Below are 14,063 nucleotides of genomic sequence, written 5' to 3'. Positions count from 1 at the left end.
AGATAAAAGCTCGTTCATTCATTTATTTAGTCCTTCATTGGTTTCTTTTGGAGGAACAGGAGGAGAGCAACATATTATGGTGAAGGCATTTGTGGAACATGAGAACGTAGAATGGGAATTGCCTTCTGGAAGGACATCCTCACAGTACCGTAATTAAGCTTCCAAGAGAAACAGTGAACATATGATACACAGTTTGTGTATTAAACATTGTACATATTTACATTTTTTTATGTTATATTTTAATACTGAGTGAAAAAATGTAGAACTGACTCCTCCTCCAACCCGTGGACTGTTTCAGCTTACATAATAAACCTGCACCCAGGACTAAATAAACAAAATCTGCTATCTATGGTTTTTATCTTGTTACAGCCAATGATTTCTGCTAAAGCTAGAAAAAAAAACTTCCACTGAATTTAATTTATGAAGCCACTAAATAGATTACCATTTTCCTTTTATGGTGCTTTTTTTCTAGAAAATTCTGATTTAACCAGATTTCAGTCCTACTGCAAACCAAAATAATCATACTAATTTAAAATCCCTGTTATGGGTATTGTGTGAATAGACAGTCCTACAGCACCCGGCTGTCGATGAAGCGCTGTGCAGGGATTTTGTTTGAAACAACCATTTGTCATGAAAAAGAAATTCAGAATTCTGTATGAAGTTGGAGCAGCCTTGTGGTCTGAGCATTTCGTGAGATTTTAATGCAAAGATCTGGCAGTTCTCAGAAATCCACAGTCCAAAGTACTGAACTTCTCCAAGGTGGGTGTTCCTTTCTTTCTTAATGAAGCAAATTATCATTGGAAAGAGACTTACGTGTGGATAAATGATAGTAGCTACCTGAAAATAGCATCCCATTATCAGATTCAGTGAACAGAAAGCAAATGGAGGACAACTTAATACCAAACACTTTATTACTTATGCATGTTATTTACATTATTTACATATTGCACATTAGCTGGAATGTTTTATACTTTTATTATATAAAGTAAATTAATGGCAGCTTGTGTTTGTGTACAAAATCCATGCTCCACTGTCCCCAAAAATATTTCTACTTGGAATTACATTTCTGGTTGTCATGCAATTAGTACTCCCAGGGTACAATGTGACCCCAATGCAAGTTTGTTTTAACCAAACTTTAAAAAATTTGCATAAGCATGAAGGATATCAAGTGACCACAACTACTGTGGAGAAGATCTTTAGTAGTTCTAAGTGTACTAACAAACATTCCTTAAAACTGTAGAATTAAGCAATAGAACATCAATTTTCTTGGTGAAATATTTGTGTTTATGTAATTTTTGGCAGCATTACACATCATTTGTGGTGTGTTTTTAAGTATGGAACATTATGTATTACTGGCAGTTATGCTACTGTAAAGAGAATGTCAATCTGCAAACTTGACAACATACAAAATACGTGTTAAAAGAATTATGGGAAGTAGTCAATTTGCAAAAATAAATCTCTTGTTCACAATGGAATATGTTATAAAGGTAATAAGTTCTATTTCCCTGTTGGTTTCCAAGGCACTTCTCTTGATTCTTGATGTTTCTTGTAATGGTAACAGTACCTGGTGGATAAAAAAAAAAAAAAGAAGAAAAAAACTGCCTGTCATCATTTTTATATTTAGATAAAACTGTTTGAGAATGTTGTTAGCATAGCTAGAATAGTAAGTAAATAATACCAGAGAATTCAATAATAAATCTTCACAATGATCTAATAGTGTGTGTTGCTCTGCTAAATTAAGTGTTTTGTTTTGTTACTCAAGGCTGAGTTCTGGAAATCATTCTTGTCTTTGTGCTGGTTCATTTCAGGTAGATAGAAGAGACTGGAATACTACGTTTCTAACAGTTGACAGTATGCTTATAGGTAAGTTTAGCCTGTACCTACATCTGCAGCGGTGAGGTCAGAAAGTGAATAAACAAGGATAGCATTTAATAGACTGCAAATTTATTTGTTAATGCCTTGCTATTGGGAAGCTTTTGGTACGATGTTTAGTAATATAAATCATCAAGGTGAGGTTTCAAGTATTTAGGAAGGATTTGGTGCTTCATTGGGTCTGTTAGTGAAGAAATTTGGACTTATTTATAAGAAACAAGTAATTTCTTGAGATTCAGTCATATAGCTATTGCTCCTGGAATCTGCAAACAGTGAGGCAACGCAGAGTAGAAGCTGCAACAGGTCAATTGCTGCCAGTTCTAATAACTTTTCCCAGAACAGATTCTTGGAATGAAATTACAGCCATTTCTCTGGCATTAGTATTAAAAATCACTGTTACAAAATTATAGATTTCTACATTGTGTATGCACGTGTACTGTCTAGTGTAGAAATATTGATTTAAAAGTTGTGCAGTGAAGCCTACCATAGACTCTCTCTCCAGTCCTTTAAGCCAGCTGAGAAAATGTAGTATGACCGTCATTGCATGTACGTATCCAGAAATCTATCTCAGTAACTTCTATGTTGACATTTTCCACAACTGTATTTTCTAGTGATGTGACCATAAAATGCTGCAAGTAGTGTCTACCCAACTTCATGTGTTTCTAAGACCACTTGTTAATGCCATTATTGAAGGAAAATGCCCTAACTAGAGAAAAAAGATATGGATATCAGATGTGGAAAATAAGAACAACACAGGAGTGGATCCTCTAATACTAGAGTTCTGCTGATGCCACTTTTCATAGTTGTAATTTTCATATTTTGTATCTGAACGTACTTATCTCTGTCACAATCATTGTGAACTCTGATATTTTGAGTTTCTCTACATTTTCTACTGCTTAAGTGTAATTTGTAATGGTATCATTTGAATGCAAAGTCAGACTTGATGTAACCCATTGAAAAGCAAGCTATTGATGCATACAGAAATACTTGTTAGTATTATTTAAGCGTATATTTAATTCTGCAATGTTTTTGAAACTATTAGGAAATGTAATAATGTAACTGACAAGCTTAGTATAATTTAGCTTTCTTCTGGCTGTGTAGATAGAACAAATATTTATTTTATGTCCTGCCTTAGAGGGGAAAATGATGTAAATTTTATCTTGCATTTTGATCTGTTTTCCATATGTGTGTCCATACTGTGCTCTATATAAAGCGAAAAGGGTTGTCTGAAAACAAATTAATGTGTTTTTGGTCTGATTAGAGTGTGATATGACTGACAAGTTAAACACAGATTTTAATAAATAGTTTGTTCATTACTAATGAGAATATGCAGCTTACCAAGGCTGGAAAAACTAGGAACTGACTGAACTTACCTGAACTATACCTGCTCTTGTACAGATACCTGATCAAAATCTGTGGGTGTTAGATGCTTATTTCAGTACACTTCTAAATCTGTAGTTTTAGTTTTCTAAATCGGAGTTTTAGCCTTAATCAATCTGTTGCTGTACTTTCAAAAGTTTCTTATAATCTGTGTTGCATGCATCAGTCTAGAAAAATTAGAATGGAATTTAGTATAGTCAAGTAGTATTGTTAGTGGAGATCCTGAATGGTACTTGACTGCGATAGGCATACAACTCCGTTTTCTTTGACTCTTATTTTTCGTTTTCCTTTGCTAATGCAAATAATAATAAACATGCTGTAAAGGCATATTACTGCTTTTCTCATTTGGTCCTATTCATTATCTGTGCATGATGTTAATTCTGAGAAAGAACAATACAAGAGAGGAAGTTAATGTTTTAAATATCAATATAAATAGTAAAACATTGCATCAGTAGGGCTCTGTGGCAAAATTTCCATTTGCTAATATCTAAAATTCCTTTTCCTTTCCATCAATCAGCGCCAGGTGGAAGGTGGCTCTAGTGGGAGCATCAGGTCACAGAAATCCATACAGCAAAGATCAAGCTGTTAGTGTTACATCTGGTGCTAGCCACAGATATCCCCTACTAATGAAAATTCAAAATTGCTTATTAACAAAGTTGAACAATACCACAGTGGTAACCAAGTATGCGAGCTACCTACTTAGTTCAAAGCAGTGGTTCTGATAAAGTCTTAAATTAGTTTCCTTGGGAATGATTTCCTGTCACCAAGCAGAAGTGATTTAATATGTCATGAGAAATTGTATGTGACAGATCAACATATGCTTTCTAGAAAAAAAAAAAAGGGGTTGTTTTTACTGTATGATATGCAGAACTCACATCTGAAATCCAACTTCACTTTCTTTAAGAAATGAAAGTATCTGTGATGTTTCTTCAGTGCACTTGGTCTTAGTCTGAATAAGAAACTGTAAGAAAGCAATTAAAGACTGCTGTTCTACTGTTAGAAAACACTTGAAGCAAAACTTAAGTAACAACCCAGTATTTTTGCTTAAAGATCATTTGAAGTAATGCTTATACAATATGATGTTCAGGATTGGGATGTCCAGTATGGTATTTGTTTTCTCTTTATGTATTTAAAGTTTCCGAATTTCTCTCGTACTTTCAATTTCCTTAGCATACATTATGAGTATGGTTAATGCATCTTAAGAAGTTCACAGTTTTTTAATTTCCAAAGAAATTTTTAGTTATCGGTATGCTTTATCTTACTAGGATTTTTATAAAGAGTCTTCGACCTTCTTATGTATAAATTTATTCTTGCTCTGTAATGTGCATTATTAAGCAAGCAATATTGTCTTTATTGCTTTTATTTAAAATATTGCTAGTTGTATCTGCTTTTATGGGGAATAAATAACCGGTAGATTTCTCGTGTACTTTTTGTATTATAGTTCCCTTTGTCACCCTTTGGTCTTGTATTTAGTAACTTAAAGCTGTATAGCGAGTTTTATCTTATTCATTATTAGCAACTGAAGAAACTTAAGGGAAAAAAAAAGCTAATACATAAGCACTTATGTGCAAGCACTTAGAACAGAAATATGTAATCATACATTCAGTTGCAGTCCTTAGTCCTTATGGGACCAGGAGGTGTTAAGAATGTATCATGAGATCACCATTGGTCCTAGAAAACACCTGGCCATGGAAATGGGAGAGTGCCAACCACAAGCACCTTGTAGTTTTCAAACAAATGTAGTAAAATAAAACTAAAAAATAAAAATAAATAAAAGTTAGAGGTGAAACTAGTGACAAACAAGGAGTACGGTCTGGGTTACTTATCAGAAAAGGGATTACTGAGTGATGTGTTAGTGTAGACATGCTGCTCTGGATTGAGTGATGCTCTCTGAACAAGTAAAAGAGATCTATTGGGACTGTGCATTGCTCAGATATATGGGACAAGCGAACTTTGAAAGCATAGTCTAAAAAGTAGACAGGAAAGGAAGCTTAGCTACATATATGTGGGATAAATGAGATGAAGAACGTGTTCTCTACTACTTAGGAATTAGTATGAGATTTAGAATTGATACTAACCAGTAGCTTTATGGCAGAAACAAAAAATGTACATTTCCAGACTATTAAAAAACCCTCTTAAACTAGAGAGCCATCTTAAGCAAGAATAGTTTTGAAGTCTTGTCTTGCTATGTTCAAAACTTCAAAACTACTTGAAAACCCTCTGTGGAGATAAATGATTGATTGTTATTTGGACAAATACAAACCAAACCCAACCCCTACCTTTTTCTACATCTCAGTCCATGAAATGATTAAAACAAAGCCTGCTTTGCACTTGCCTGTGAAAGTGGATGTGTTACCCACACAAAAATGAACTGATTCAGTGGAAAATATTTGTGTAGAAAAGATGCTTCATTTTATGGGGACACCAGTGTGGATCACTAGGCACGTGTGATAAAGAATAGCATTTCTCTCCACTAATAAATGCTGTGTAAGGGTACTATTGTTTGTGTATCTTTGTGGAGGAATACAGGAGAGAAGCCTTGTTGAGACTTTCAAACGTGTAAGTCAGCTGAGCAGAGGAGTTGCTTGGCAAAATAAGATGGATGCAGTTTTTTCTAAAAGATTTTCATGTTAAGTGAGAACAGTTTTAGTTACTAGTTTGTGCTTTCAGAGTAGGATGTAATGATACAGATGGAACTTCCAAAAGAAGGGAAGAAAAAAAATCTCTGCTCCAATGTATCTGCTTGCTAGTCTTGGTAATAATACTAGTCACCTGCCTTTCACCCTGCCTATATTATATAATAATATTCACAATGAATATTATTATATAATAGCCAATTTGTTCCTTGCTTTCCTTGAAATGAAAGGTTGAATCCCTCGAATAAATTCTAGTTAGGTCAAGAGATTTATTGATCTGCTAGCTTTTATTTGTCTTACTGCTATATGCAGTTGTTTCTACAATTCCATTCCTGAACACACGGTGTGAGGGTGAAAAGTTTCTTTTCTATGGCTGCGTGTTTCAGTGACATCAAGTCACCTAACAGTCATTAGGGTTTAGAAACCTTCTACTTTGAAGCTGGGCTGCTTTAGGAAGTCAGGCAGAAAATACTAACAGGAATGTTAAGGTTAGCCTGAAGTCAAAATGCTGAATTACGTCTAATTATTTAATATATTATCTCTGCTCTTGCCATTAGAGGAGTATGTTTTAAAATCTACTTGGAACCCTCTCTTGAAAATTTAAGCAAATTACATCTTATTTAACCACACTGGGTGAAGAGAATGGCTTATGAAGCCTTTTATGAAACTGAATAGCTCAATTATGTTTCCTCATACTCCTCTTTTCTTCCCAATTCCTTTTAGCTGTTCTTGTAAATTCTGTTTTCTTTGATCATGCATGTTGCTCTTTTTCAGACTCTGACCAAGAGGCACCTGTATGCCTTCAAATGTTGGGTCCTCAATTAGATGCAGTATTCACAGTGATTATTTCAGGTGTTTGATAAACGTCTCCATTTATAAATTTCATCTTGTCCTTTGCCTTGTTTTCATGTGTGACACAGTTGACTCGTGCTTAGTTTATGACCCACCATAATCCCTACACTTTCTACAGAACTATCTGTCTAGTAATTCATAACTTGCCGTATATTTCTGCAGTTGACTTCTGCTCCTTGACTTCTTAATTCTGTTTTCCCTCGTATTTTATCCTTGTTCTAAACTATTCAGCTAATTTTTCAAGATTATTTTCAATTTCAGTATTCTTTGCTGGTTGTGTCTGTTACTCTGCTGTCATCAATAAGTATACTAACTTCTCCTACAAAAAAAATAATGAAAATGCTGATCAATGACATATCTACAGTGTAGCTGTGTGACCCTGTTCAGTACAGTCTTCCAGTTTGACACTGCAGCACTAATAATGTGAATGGTTTTCCAACCATTTTTCCTTTTTTTTTTTAAATAACATCTTCCTCACTGGCTTCTGAGAATGCCATGCCAAACAGTTTCTGTGTTTCAAAAAAAGAAATTAAAATCCTTAAGCATTATTGCTTTTTTCAGTGACTCTGTAAGATATGTATCTTCTCATAATGTATCTGATAACATTTGTTACTGCCAAATCCATATATTACTTATCCCTTTGTCAAAGGTCATATTTCTGTCTCAAGCAAAGACTGAGGGCGGAATTTAAATTTGTCCTTTTGTATCAGTTTCGTGTCAGTCTTCTAGAAGTACAGATCATTTGGAAGAACTGTTTTTTGGAGCATGCTGAGATCCCTCAAAGTACTTCTAGGAATTAGTGGTACAGCTAAGCAAAAAGGGAGAGAATAACCATAGGCATGAAAATCCCAAGAAATCTGGGCAGCTTAATGTTAGTTTATCAATGCTACTAATACATTTTAAGTACCGTAAAAGCACCTGCAGCCTATCTGCATTTATAAAGCTGTCTTGTGTGTAGCTACTTATATATTAGCTTATGCTAAAATGTACCCCGTAGATCTACAGCTGCACTCATAAAAGGGTTGCTGCTGCCAATATGAATGATTGTATGCTGAATTAACTCTTGAAAAATGTTACAGCTGTCTTCTGTTCTATAACAACAAATTCACTATTTGCTAACTGTATAATGCTATAAATAATTCACAGCTGATGCACGTGGACTTATTATATAATGACTTCCAGTAGGGGGTAGCCTTTATTTACTGCCACCGTTTGCCAGATTAAGCTAGTTACTCCAGATATTCTGAAAGAGGAATATCTTATCCAAAGAAAGGTATTATGACTTTTCATGTATGAAACAAAATCCACAGCTATGCTGTTCAGTAGAATGTCATTACTGCTCTTAGAGAAGCTTACCTTATCCCTCCATGCACATTGGGCTTACTGCCAACCGAGTAAGAAGCCTGGCACATCTTTTGTAGTCTGTCATGAAAAAAAGAGCATAAATACAGACATTACTAAAGTAACCGATTTTGCTTTTAAAAATCAAAGTCAATAAAGGTGTGCAGATTACTGCTGTAATTAAGTTTAATGAACAACTTAGTTTGAAACAGTATAGGAATCTGTTCCTTGGACTTCAAAAGCTAGTGTGTAAAAACTTTGTAACTGAAAGTTGATCACAACAGCAGAATAAAGTATCTCTTAGTTGTTAATGCTACTAAGTTACCCAAAATACTAAAAGTTATGACAACAAAATAGTTTAGTGCTGGCTCCCACCTTGTTGCAGCATCATAGATGCTTTTAATTTGTCTTTCAAATGCAAAATAATAACATAGAGTGAACAGTAAGCTTAACCTGAAATCAGAATATTATCAGATATTATCAGAAAGTAATGTCACACTGCGTGTGAAGCACTAAAGTTGTTTATTTCAGGTCTGTAGAAGACAGTTACTTTAAGAAGATGCTGGTCAGTCCAGTCCAGTGAGTGATGTTAATTTCCATTCAGCATTATTTTCATTAACTGCTAATTGCATCCTACAATCCTAGAGATGCTATGTTAACAGTTTTTTATCTCACAGCATAGATACACTATCCAATTTGTACAAATTATCCGCCGTTATCCAGACGCTATGTTGGCAGGTGTATCACCTGTCAGAAGGAAAAGGCTAATTCAGACATAAAAGCCTACTAGTTTCTAGCTTCACAGCTTGAAGTATTTGTTAATACAGAGTCAAATGATATTTGCAATGTTATCCTTATGAAAAAGGTAATATGACCATTTCCTTATTTAAAGCACATTAGTTATGAACAACTCCATCTCCATCAATGTAAACCATTACATTAACTGTAAATCTCTCTGTTTCCAAGGAAATCTTAATATGAGGCCTTATGAATAGGGAGAAAGCTTGCAGGTCTTAACCAATATGTCTTTAAAATATATTTAGCTGAAATATTTATTAATACTTGAAACTTGGAATCAGGAACTCCTATTTCTATTCCCAGCTCTGCAACTGACCCAACTGGTTGACCTCAGACAAGTAAAATAAAGTGTGCTTCCATTCTGAAAAGGCTGTGCTAAAACAGCGTCTTATTCGATAGGTCCATCTTGGTATGAATCTGGAGTCATGCCTACAAAGTGATAAATGTTGGTTTCTGATTTATTTTAAATTCTCTGTGCTGCCAACACTGATGAAATATCATAATGTGAATTTGCTTCTTTGTACCCATCAGCTGATTTTTTTAAACTTTTTTTCATTAAGCCTTACAAAGTTTTATTTTTGTAATTTACTGAAGAGAAAGGTTGCAAAGTCAACATGACTGATAGACTGGTGACTGAACTTAGAAAATATGTGATGCCTTTAAAGCATGTTATAGAATCACATAGCAGCTGAGGTTGGCAGGGCTCTCTGGGTTCATCTGGCCCCACCCCTGCTCAAGCAGAGACACTCAGAGCAGGGTACCCAGCACCACATCCCAGTGGCTTTTGAAGGTCTCCATGGAGGAGATCCTGCACCCTCTGGGCAACCTGTGGCACTGCCATTATGTGTTCTACATAGATAATTAATGAATTATTAATTCTGCTGTTGCTATTTTGAATTTGCAGCACTAGAAGTTAAATGGGACAGGTTTAGGAGACAAATCGTGTGTTCTATGAAAAACACGCCTTTGATTTTGAACAAAAAAGGTATGCATAAATAGCTGAGGAAGCAGGGTTTGCAGTCATTCTGCACAGTCTATTCACAGCTAAAAAGTTGTCTTGCCATTTCCCCTCACTGTAATATTAATGCTGAAGAGCACTGCAAGAAATACACTTTCACAGAATCACAGAATGGTCAGGGTTGGAAGGGACCTCAAGAATCATGAATCTCCAAGCCCCCTGCCACATGCGGGGCCACCAACCTCCCCATTTAATACTAGACCAGTACTCTCACACTGTGTTACAACTGGTATTCCATGGAGTTACTCCACTTTAGAGTTCTCTGTTGTTTTATGAAAATTAGCCTTTGTTTTTAGCACTTACAGGCTGGGATGGTGCAGTCCCTTGTATTGTGGTAAAGCCGATGAAAGTGTTTACTGCATTTTGGGCTGAAGTAGAGTGGACCTGAAAGAGAAGGGAAAACTAACTTAAGAATCACCATAGCTTGCAGGAGAAACAGCACAGCTTATGATACGTATGCAAAAAAATGGATAGCAATGCAAAATTAAAACATACCTGTTAAGTGCTTTAAAAACTTGTCTTTCATCCTCAGATCTCTGGGAACTATTTCTGATGGAAAGAAAAAAAAAAATAGTCACTGCTGTAGGGACAGTTCTTGGCAAGTATGGGAAAAAGGAATGAATTCTGACCAGCACCTCTTGACAGATGCACAAAAGTCAAACTCATTTGCACACAGTAGGCCAAATGCCAAACACTTGTTTTACCTTCAAAGCCACTGTGAAACACTGCGATATGAAACAGGTGATGTCTATTAGGTGTGCAGTCATCAGTGGTGTTGACAGATAACTAACAATCAGAGTTTAGCTCTCCATAAATTGCATTTTCCCATTTACCTACTTAAAAACCTCTACAAAATTTTGATTCACAGTGACTGAGAAATGGATTATTCTAATACTGGTAAGGATCCAAAGGTAAATTCAGGTTTGGTTCCATGCCTCGTCTTCCAATTTTGTTACGCAAACAACATCTATTCTTTTGTTGGAGGTGTGTTTGTATGAGCACTGTCCTGCTGTAATCATGAAACTGGATTGATCTACTTACAGGAATTTTTTTTTTTTTTCCTCCCTCAAGCTGTAAATAAAATTCACAGGAAATGATTCTAAGCAAATCGCTCTCTTCTGGCTCTCTGTATTTGTGGTTTACCACCTTGCATATTGTGTTCAGCAGATGGCAAAATGAAACTGGTTTACTGAAATCCATTTTAGCCCTAACCCTTCCCTGTGTCTTCCTGATTTACAGCTATCTTTGATTGCTTTCCGTTACAAACTCAGTGCTGAGAGCAGAGTGCTGCTTGTGTATGATACCCTACGTGGTGCTTTATTTATCTGACCATAAATGCTTGAGCAGCCTTTTTCATTCCCCTGCCACCTCTTATCAGATATAAAGCAGAGAACATTTCCATCTAGATCTGATTCGTTTCTGAGGTTAGACACTTCTCGAAAGTCATTCTTCATTTACTTCTAACTTTAGTCAGTGTAAGTAAAATTGACCTTATCGTATTTGACCTAATTATGTCATGAAAAGCATAAAAACCACACGTGCTTTGCTCAGAAATTTCCCGGGGGACAGACTCACTGGGAAAGTGATGCCAAAACTGAAATGAAGAACTCTTAAGCAGTAGTTCCAGGTTGCTGGGAATAACTCTGTTATGACAGGATGAAAGCTTCTCCTGAGGAGTCAGTGACACTGGTACCAATGCTTCTGTTCTGTTTTGGTTTTCCATCTACACAGATAACTGATCGGTACAAGCCAAATGTTTTGCACTGATATGCTGATGTGGTTGAGTAGTTGAGTTGCACACATTAGGGTTCACTGCTCAGCCTGGTGTAACTTTTCAACATTTATAAAACAACATGTTCTCACTGCTCTGTTCTTAAGTGGAACAAAATTGGAAATAACATTTTCATGACAATCGCCAACAAATGCAAATCATGAGGATATTTGAATATGAGTGAGTAAAGGAAATAGAGCTCTATGAGATCAATAAAGGCAAAGTAACATACTAGCAAAATAAAAGACAGATTGGAAAAAGGTGAGTAGACATCTGCTGGTAAGTATTCAGAAAGTCACTTTCAATAGGAGGGGTAAGATAAGCAGCAATGCTCCAGGGGTTTGGAAGTGAGCAATAAATGAGACTTGGCAGCAGAAGCTACATCAGCTTGCAGCTGGATGCACAGAAGCACACCATGAAACCGAGCTGTGGACTTCCACCCACCCCTTTGGGTTTGGTATCACTGCTTCCGGGCTGCTGCGGACATCCAGCCCTGGATGGGCTTATGGACAAATGGAACCTCATGCAGGTCACAGAGGAGCCACTCAGCTGAGCAGAACTGACTGAAGGAGTGACTCAAAGCGTTCAGAGCTTGCATGGTGACAGAGGAGTACTCTGCTGCAGTTCCCTACCACCTATCAAATGTGTTACTTCCAGAGTACAAATGGGACTGATTAAAGCTGGGCAAAAAGTTAAATGAAATGACAGAGTTTCTGGTATCTATCACTGCATGGGCATAGAATCCTGCAGGGGAATCACTACTAGAGTGGTTTCCACTTAAACTGGGCATGTTTTAAAAAATGTAAACTAACAAGAGAAAGAACATTTTCGTAGCTTCTTTGATCTCACACATTTCAGTCTTTTCCCTCGTTAGCAGGTTTTGTTCAAAGCCCACACACAGGAAGTCAGACTCAGATGAGTACATTGTCCAGAGGGTATGAGACTCAGATGTGAATGGAGTTTTTCTATTCCAAGTGTGCCTCCTGCATCACTTCCTGATACCAAAGTGAGGCTACAGGTATTCTGGGTGGTGAATCCTCGGTCTAAAATTGGTAACCTGATGTCTGATTCCCCTGTGCCCTGCGAAACAACAGAGACCTAAGCCACGGGTTGGGACTTACCAACTCTCTGCTCATCCTGGTATCCTCCGTAGTCAGCCACTTCCCTGCGATCCAAGCCGTAGTCGTGCTTGGAGAAGTACTGCACCCCACTGTCCTTCTCCAGGCGGTACCTCTTCAATTCCTGAATGATCTCCATGATGAGATTTAAGAGACTTTGCCTGTCCTTCAAATCCCCGGCGTCGGTTTTCTCTTTGCAGTATCCCGCCGAGAGCACCAAGAGCATCAGCCCCAGCAGCCCAGGAGACCTCAGTCCGCTCATCGCCGGCTGTCCTGCGGGCTGAGCGCGCCGGCGGAACGGAACGGGAGCTTTCCTGTTTCACTGCGAGAGAACAACAGCGGGAGCGGGTCGGAGGCGGGAAACGGGGAATATCGGGGGGAGCGGGGAGACCGCTCCGCAGGTCGCATAACGGGGGGAAGCCCAACTTTCACAAGTGGGCAGCCGGCTGAGCCGCGCGGGGCCCGGCAGCACCTGCCCGCAGCCCGCCCGTGGCTGCTGCCCCGCGCCGCCGGCGTTCGCTCCGGCCGCGTGTGCGCTGCCCGTCGGGCGGCTCCGTGGCGGCTGTCAGCCAGCAGCGGCAGGAGCGGGATGGGGAAAGGTGGGCGGCCGCCCCGCGCCGCGTTACCTGCGTGTCCGCTCCTAGGCGAGCTGCGTGCCCCCGGGCAGCGGCGGGGAGTCCTGGTTGCCGGCTGCTCGCCGCCCCCTTCTCGACCCTCTGCTCCCTCCGCATCCAACACCTTACTCCATCGCCGCCAGCCCCGGCGCACCGCTTATATAGGCTATAGGATGGCCATGAGACGGCAGATAGTATCGACTTGGAAGTGGGTGGAAAACAATAAAAGTCCACTTGGCAACCTCGGGAACGTCGCCGCCGCTCTATTCCCCCCCCCACCCCCCCCAACCCCCCTTCAGCCCTGCCCTCGCCGCTCCCGCCCGGTCCCCCCGTCCCTCCCCCGCCTCGGCGCTCGGGCAGGGCTCAGTCACCGCTCTCCGACGTAAGGAGACGGTCCCCAGCGGGCGTGTGCGGTGCGAGGGGGCGGCGGCGGGGAGGTGAGGAGGGGGGGGAGCGCCTCGCCCCGGACTTTAATTAGAAACGCGCGGAGCGGCCTCTGCAATATTCATGGCCCTGGCGCGGCTCCCGCCCGGCGCTCCCCGACCGCGAGGCCGCTGCCCGCCGTCACCCGCCGGGGGCCGCGCGGCGGGGGCGGGCGGGGAAGCCGCGTGTTTACCAGGAACTTCGGGCTCGGGGAAGGGGAGGTGGCGGGGCGCCGCCGGG

General features: G+C 39.3%; 1 protein-coding gene across 1 annotated transcript; it reads right to left on the bottom strand.

Moving 5' to 3' along the window:
• Positions 1-893: 893 nt before the first annotated feature.
• On the bottom strand, positions 894-13,789 carry ALKAL2 (ALK and LTK ligand 2). Its single transcript, XM_052697949.1, has 7 exons — positions 13,772-13,789; positions 13,413-13,566; positions 12,790-13,108; positions 10,393-10,446; positions 10,201-10,281; positions 8,097-8,162; positions 894-1,564 (listed from the first exon to the last, which is right to left on the bottom strand). Exons 3-6 carry the CDS (start codon positions 13,046-13,048, stop codon positions 8,098-8,100), a joined length of 459 nt encoding a protein of 152 aa, XP_052553909.1. The 5' UTR covers positions 13,049-13,108; positions 13,413-13,566; positions 13,772-13,789; the 3' UTR covers positions 894-1,564; position 8,097.
• Positions 13,790-14,063: the final 274 nt, after the last annotated feature.

The sequence above is a fragment of the Tympanuchus pallidicinctus genome, unplaced genomic scaffold, assembly GCF_026119805.1.
Source record: "Tympanuchus pallidicinctus isolate F22 unplaced genomic scaffold, pur_lepc_1.0 scaffold1, whole genome shotgun sequence".
Lineage (NCBI taxonomy): Eukaryota > Metazoa > Chordata > Aves > Galliformes > Phasianidae > Tympanuchus > Tympanuchus pallidicinctus.
Note: the sequence above shows the minus strand (reverse complement) of the source record. Positions and strands in the feature narration are given on the sequence as shown.

Coding starts and splice junctions, on each gene's coding strand:
- ALKAL2 (XM_052697949.1), bottom strand. CDS start 13,048: ATGAGCGGACTGAGGTCTCCTGGGCTGCTGGGGCTGATGCTCTTGGTG. Junction 10,447..12,789: donor CCAGGATGAGCAGAGAGTTG/GTAAGTCCCAAC, acceptor TCTTTCCATCAG/AAATAGTTCCCAGAGATCTG. Junction 10,282..10,392: donor GTTTTTAAAGCACTTAACAG/GTATGTTTTAAT, acceptor CTTCTCTTTCAG/GTCCACTCTACTTCAGCCCA.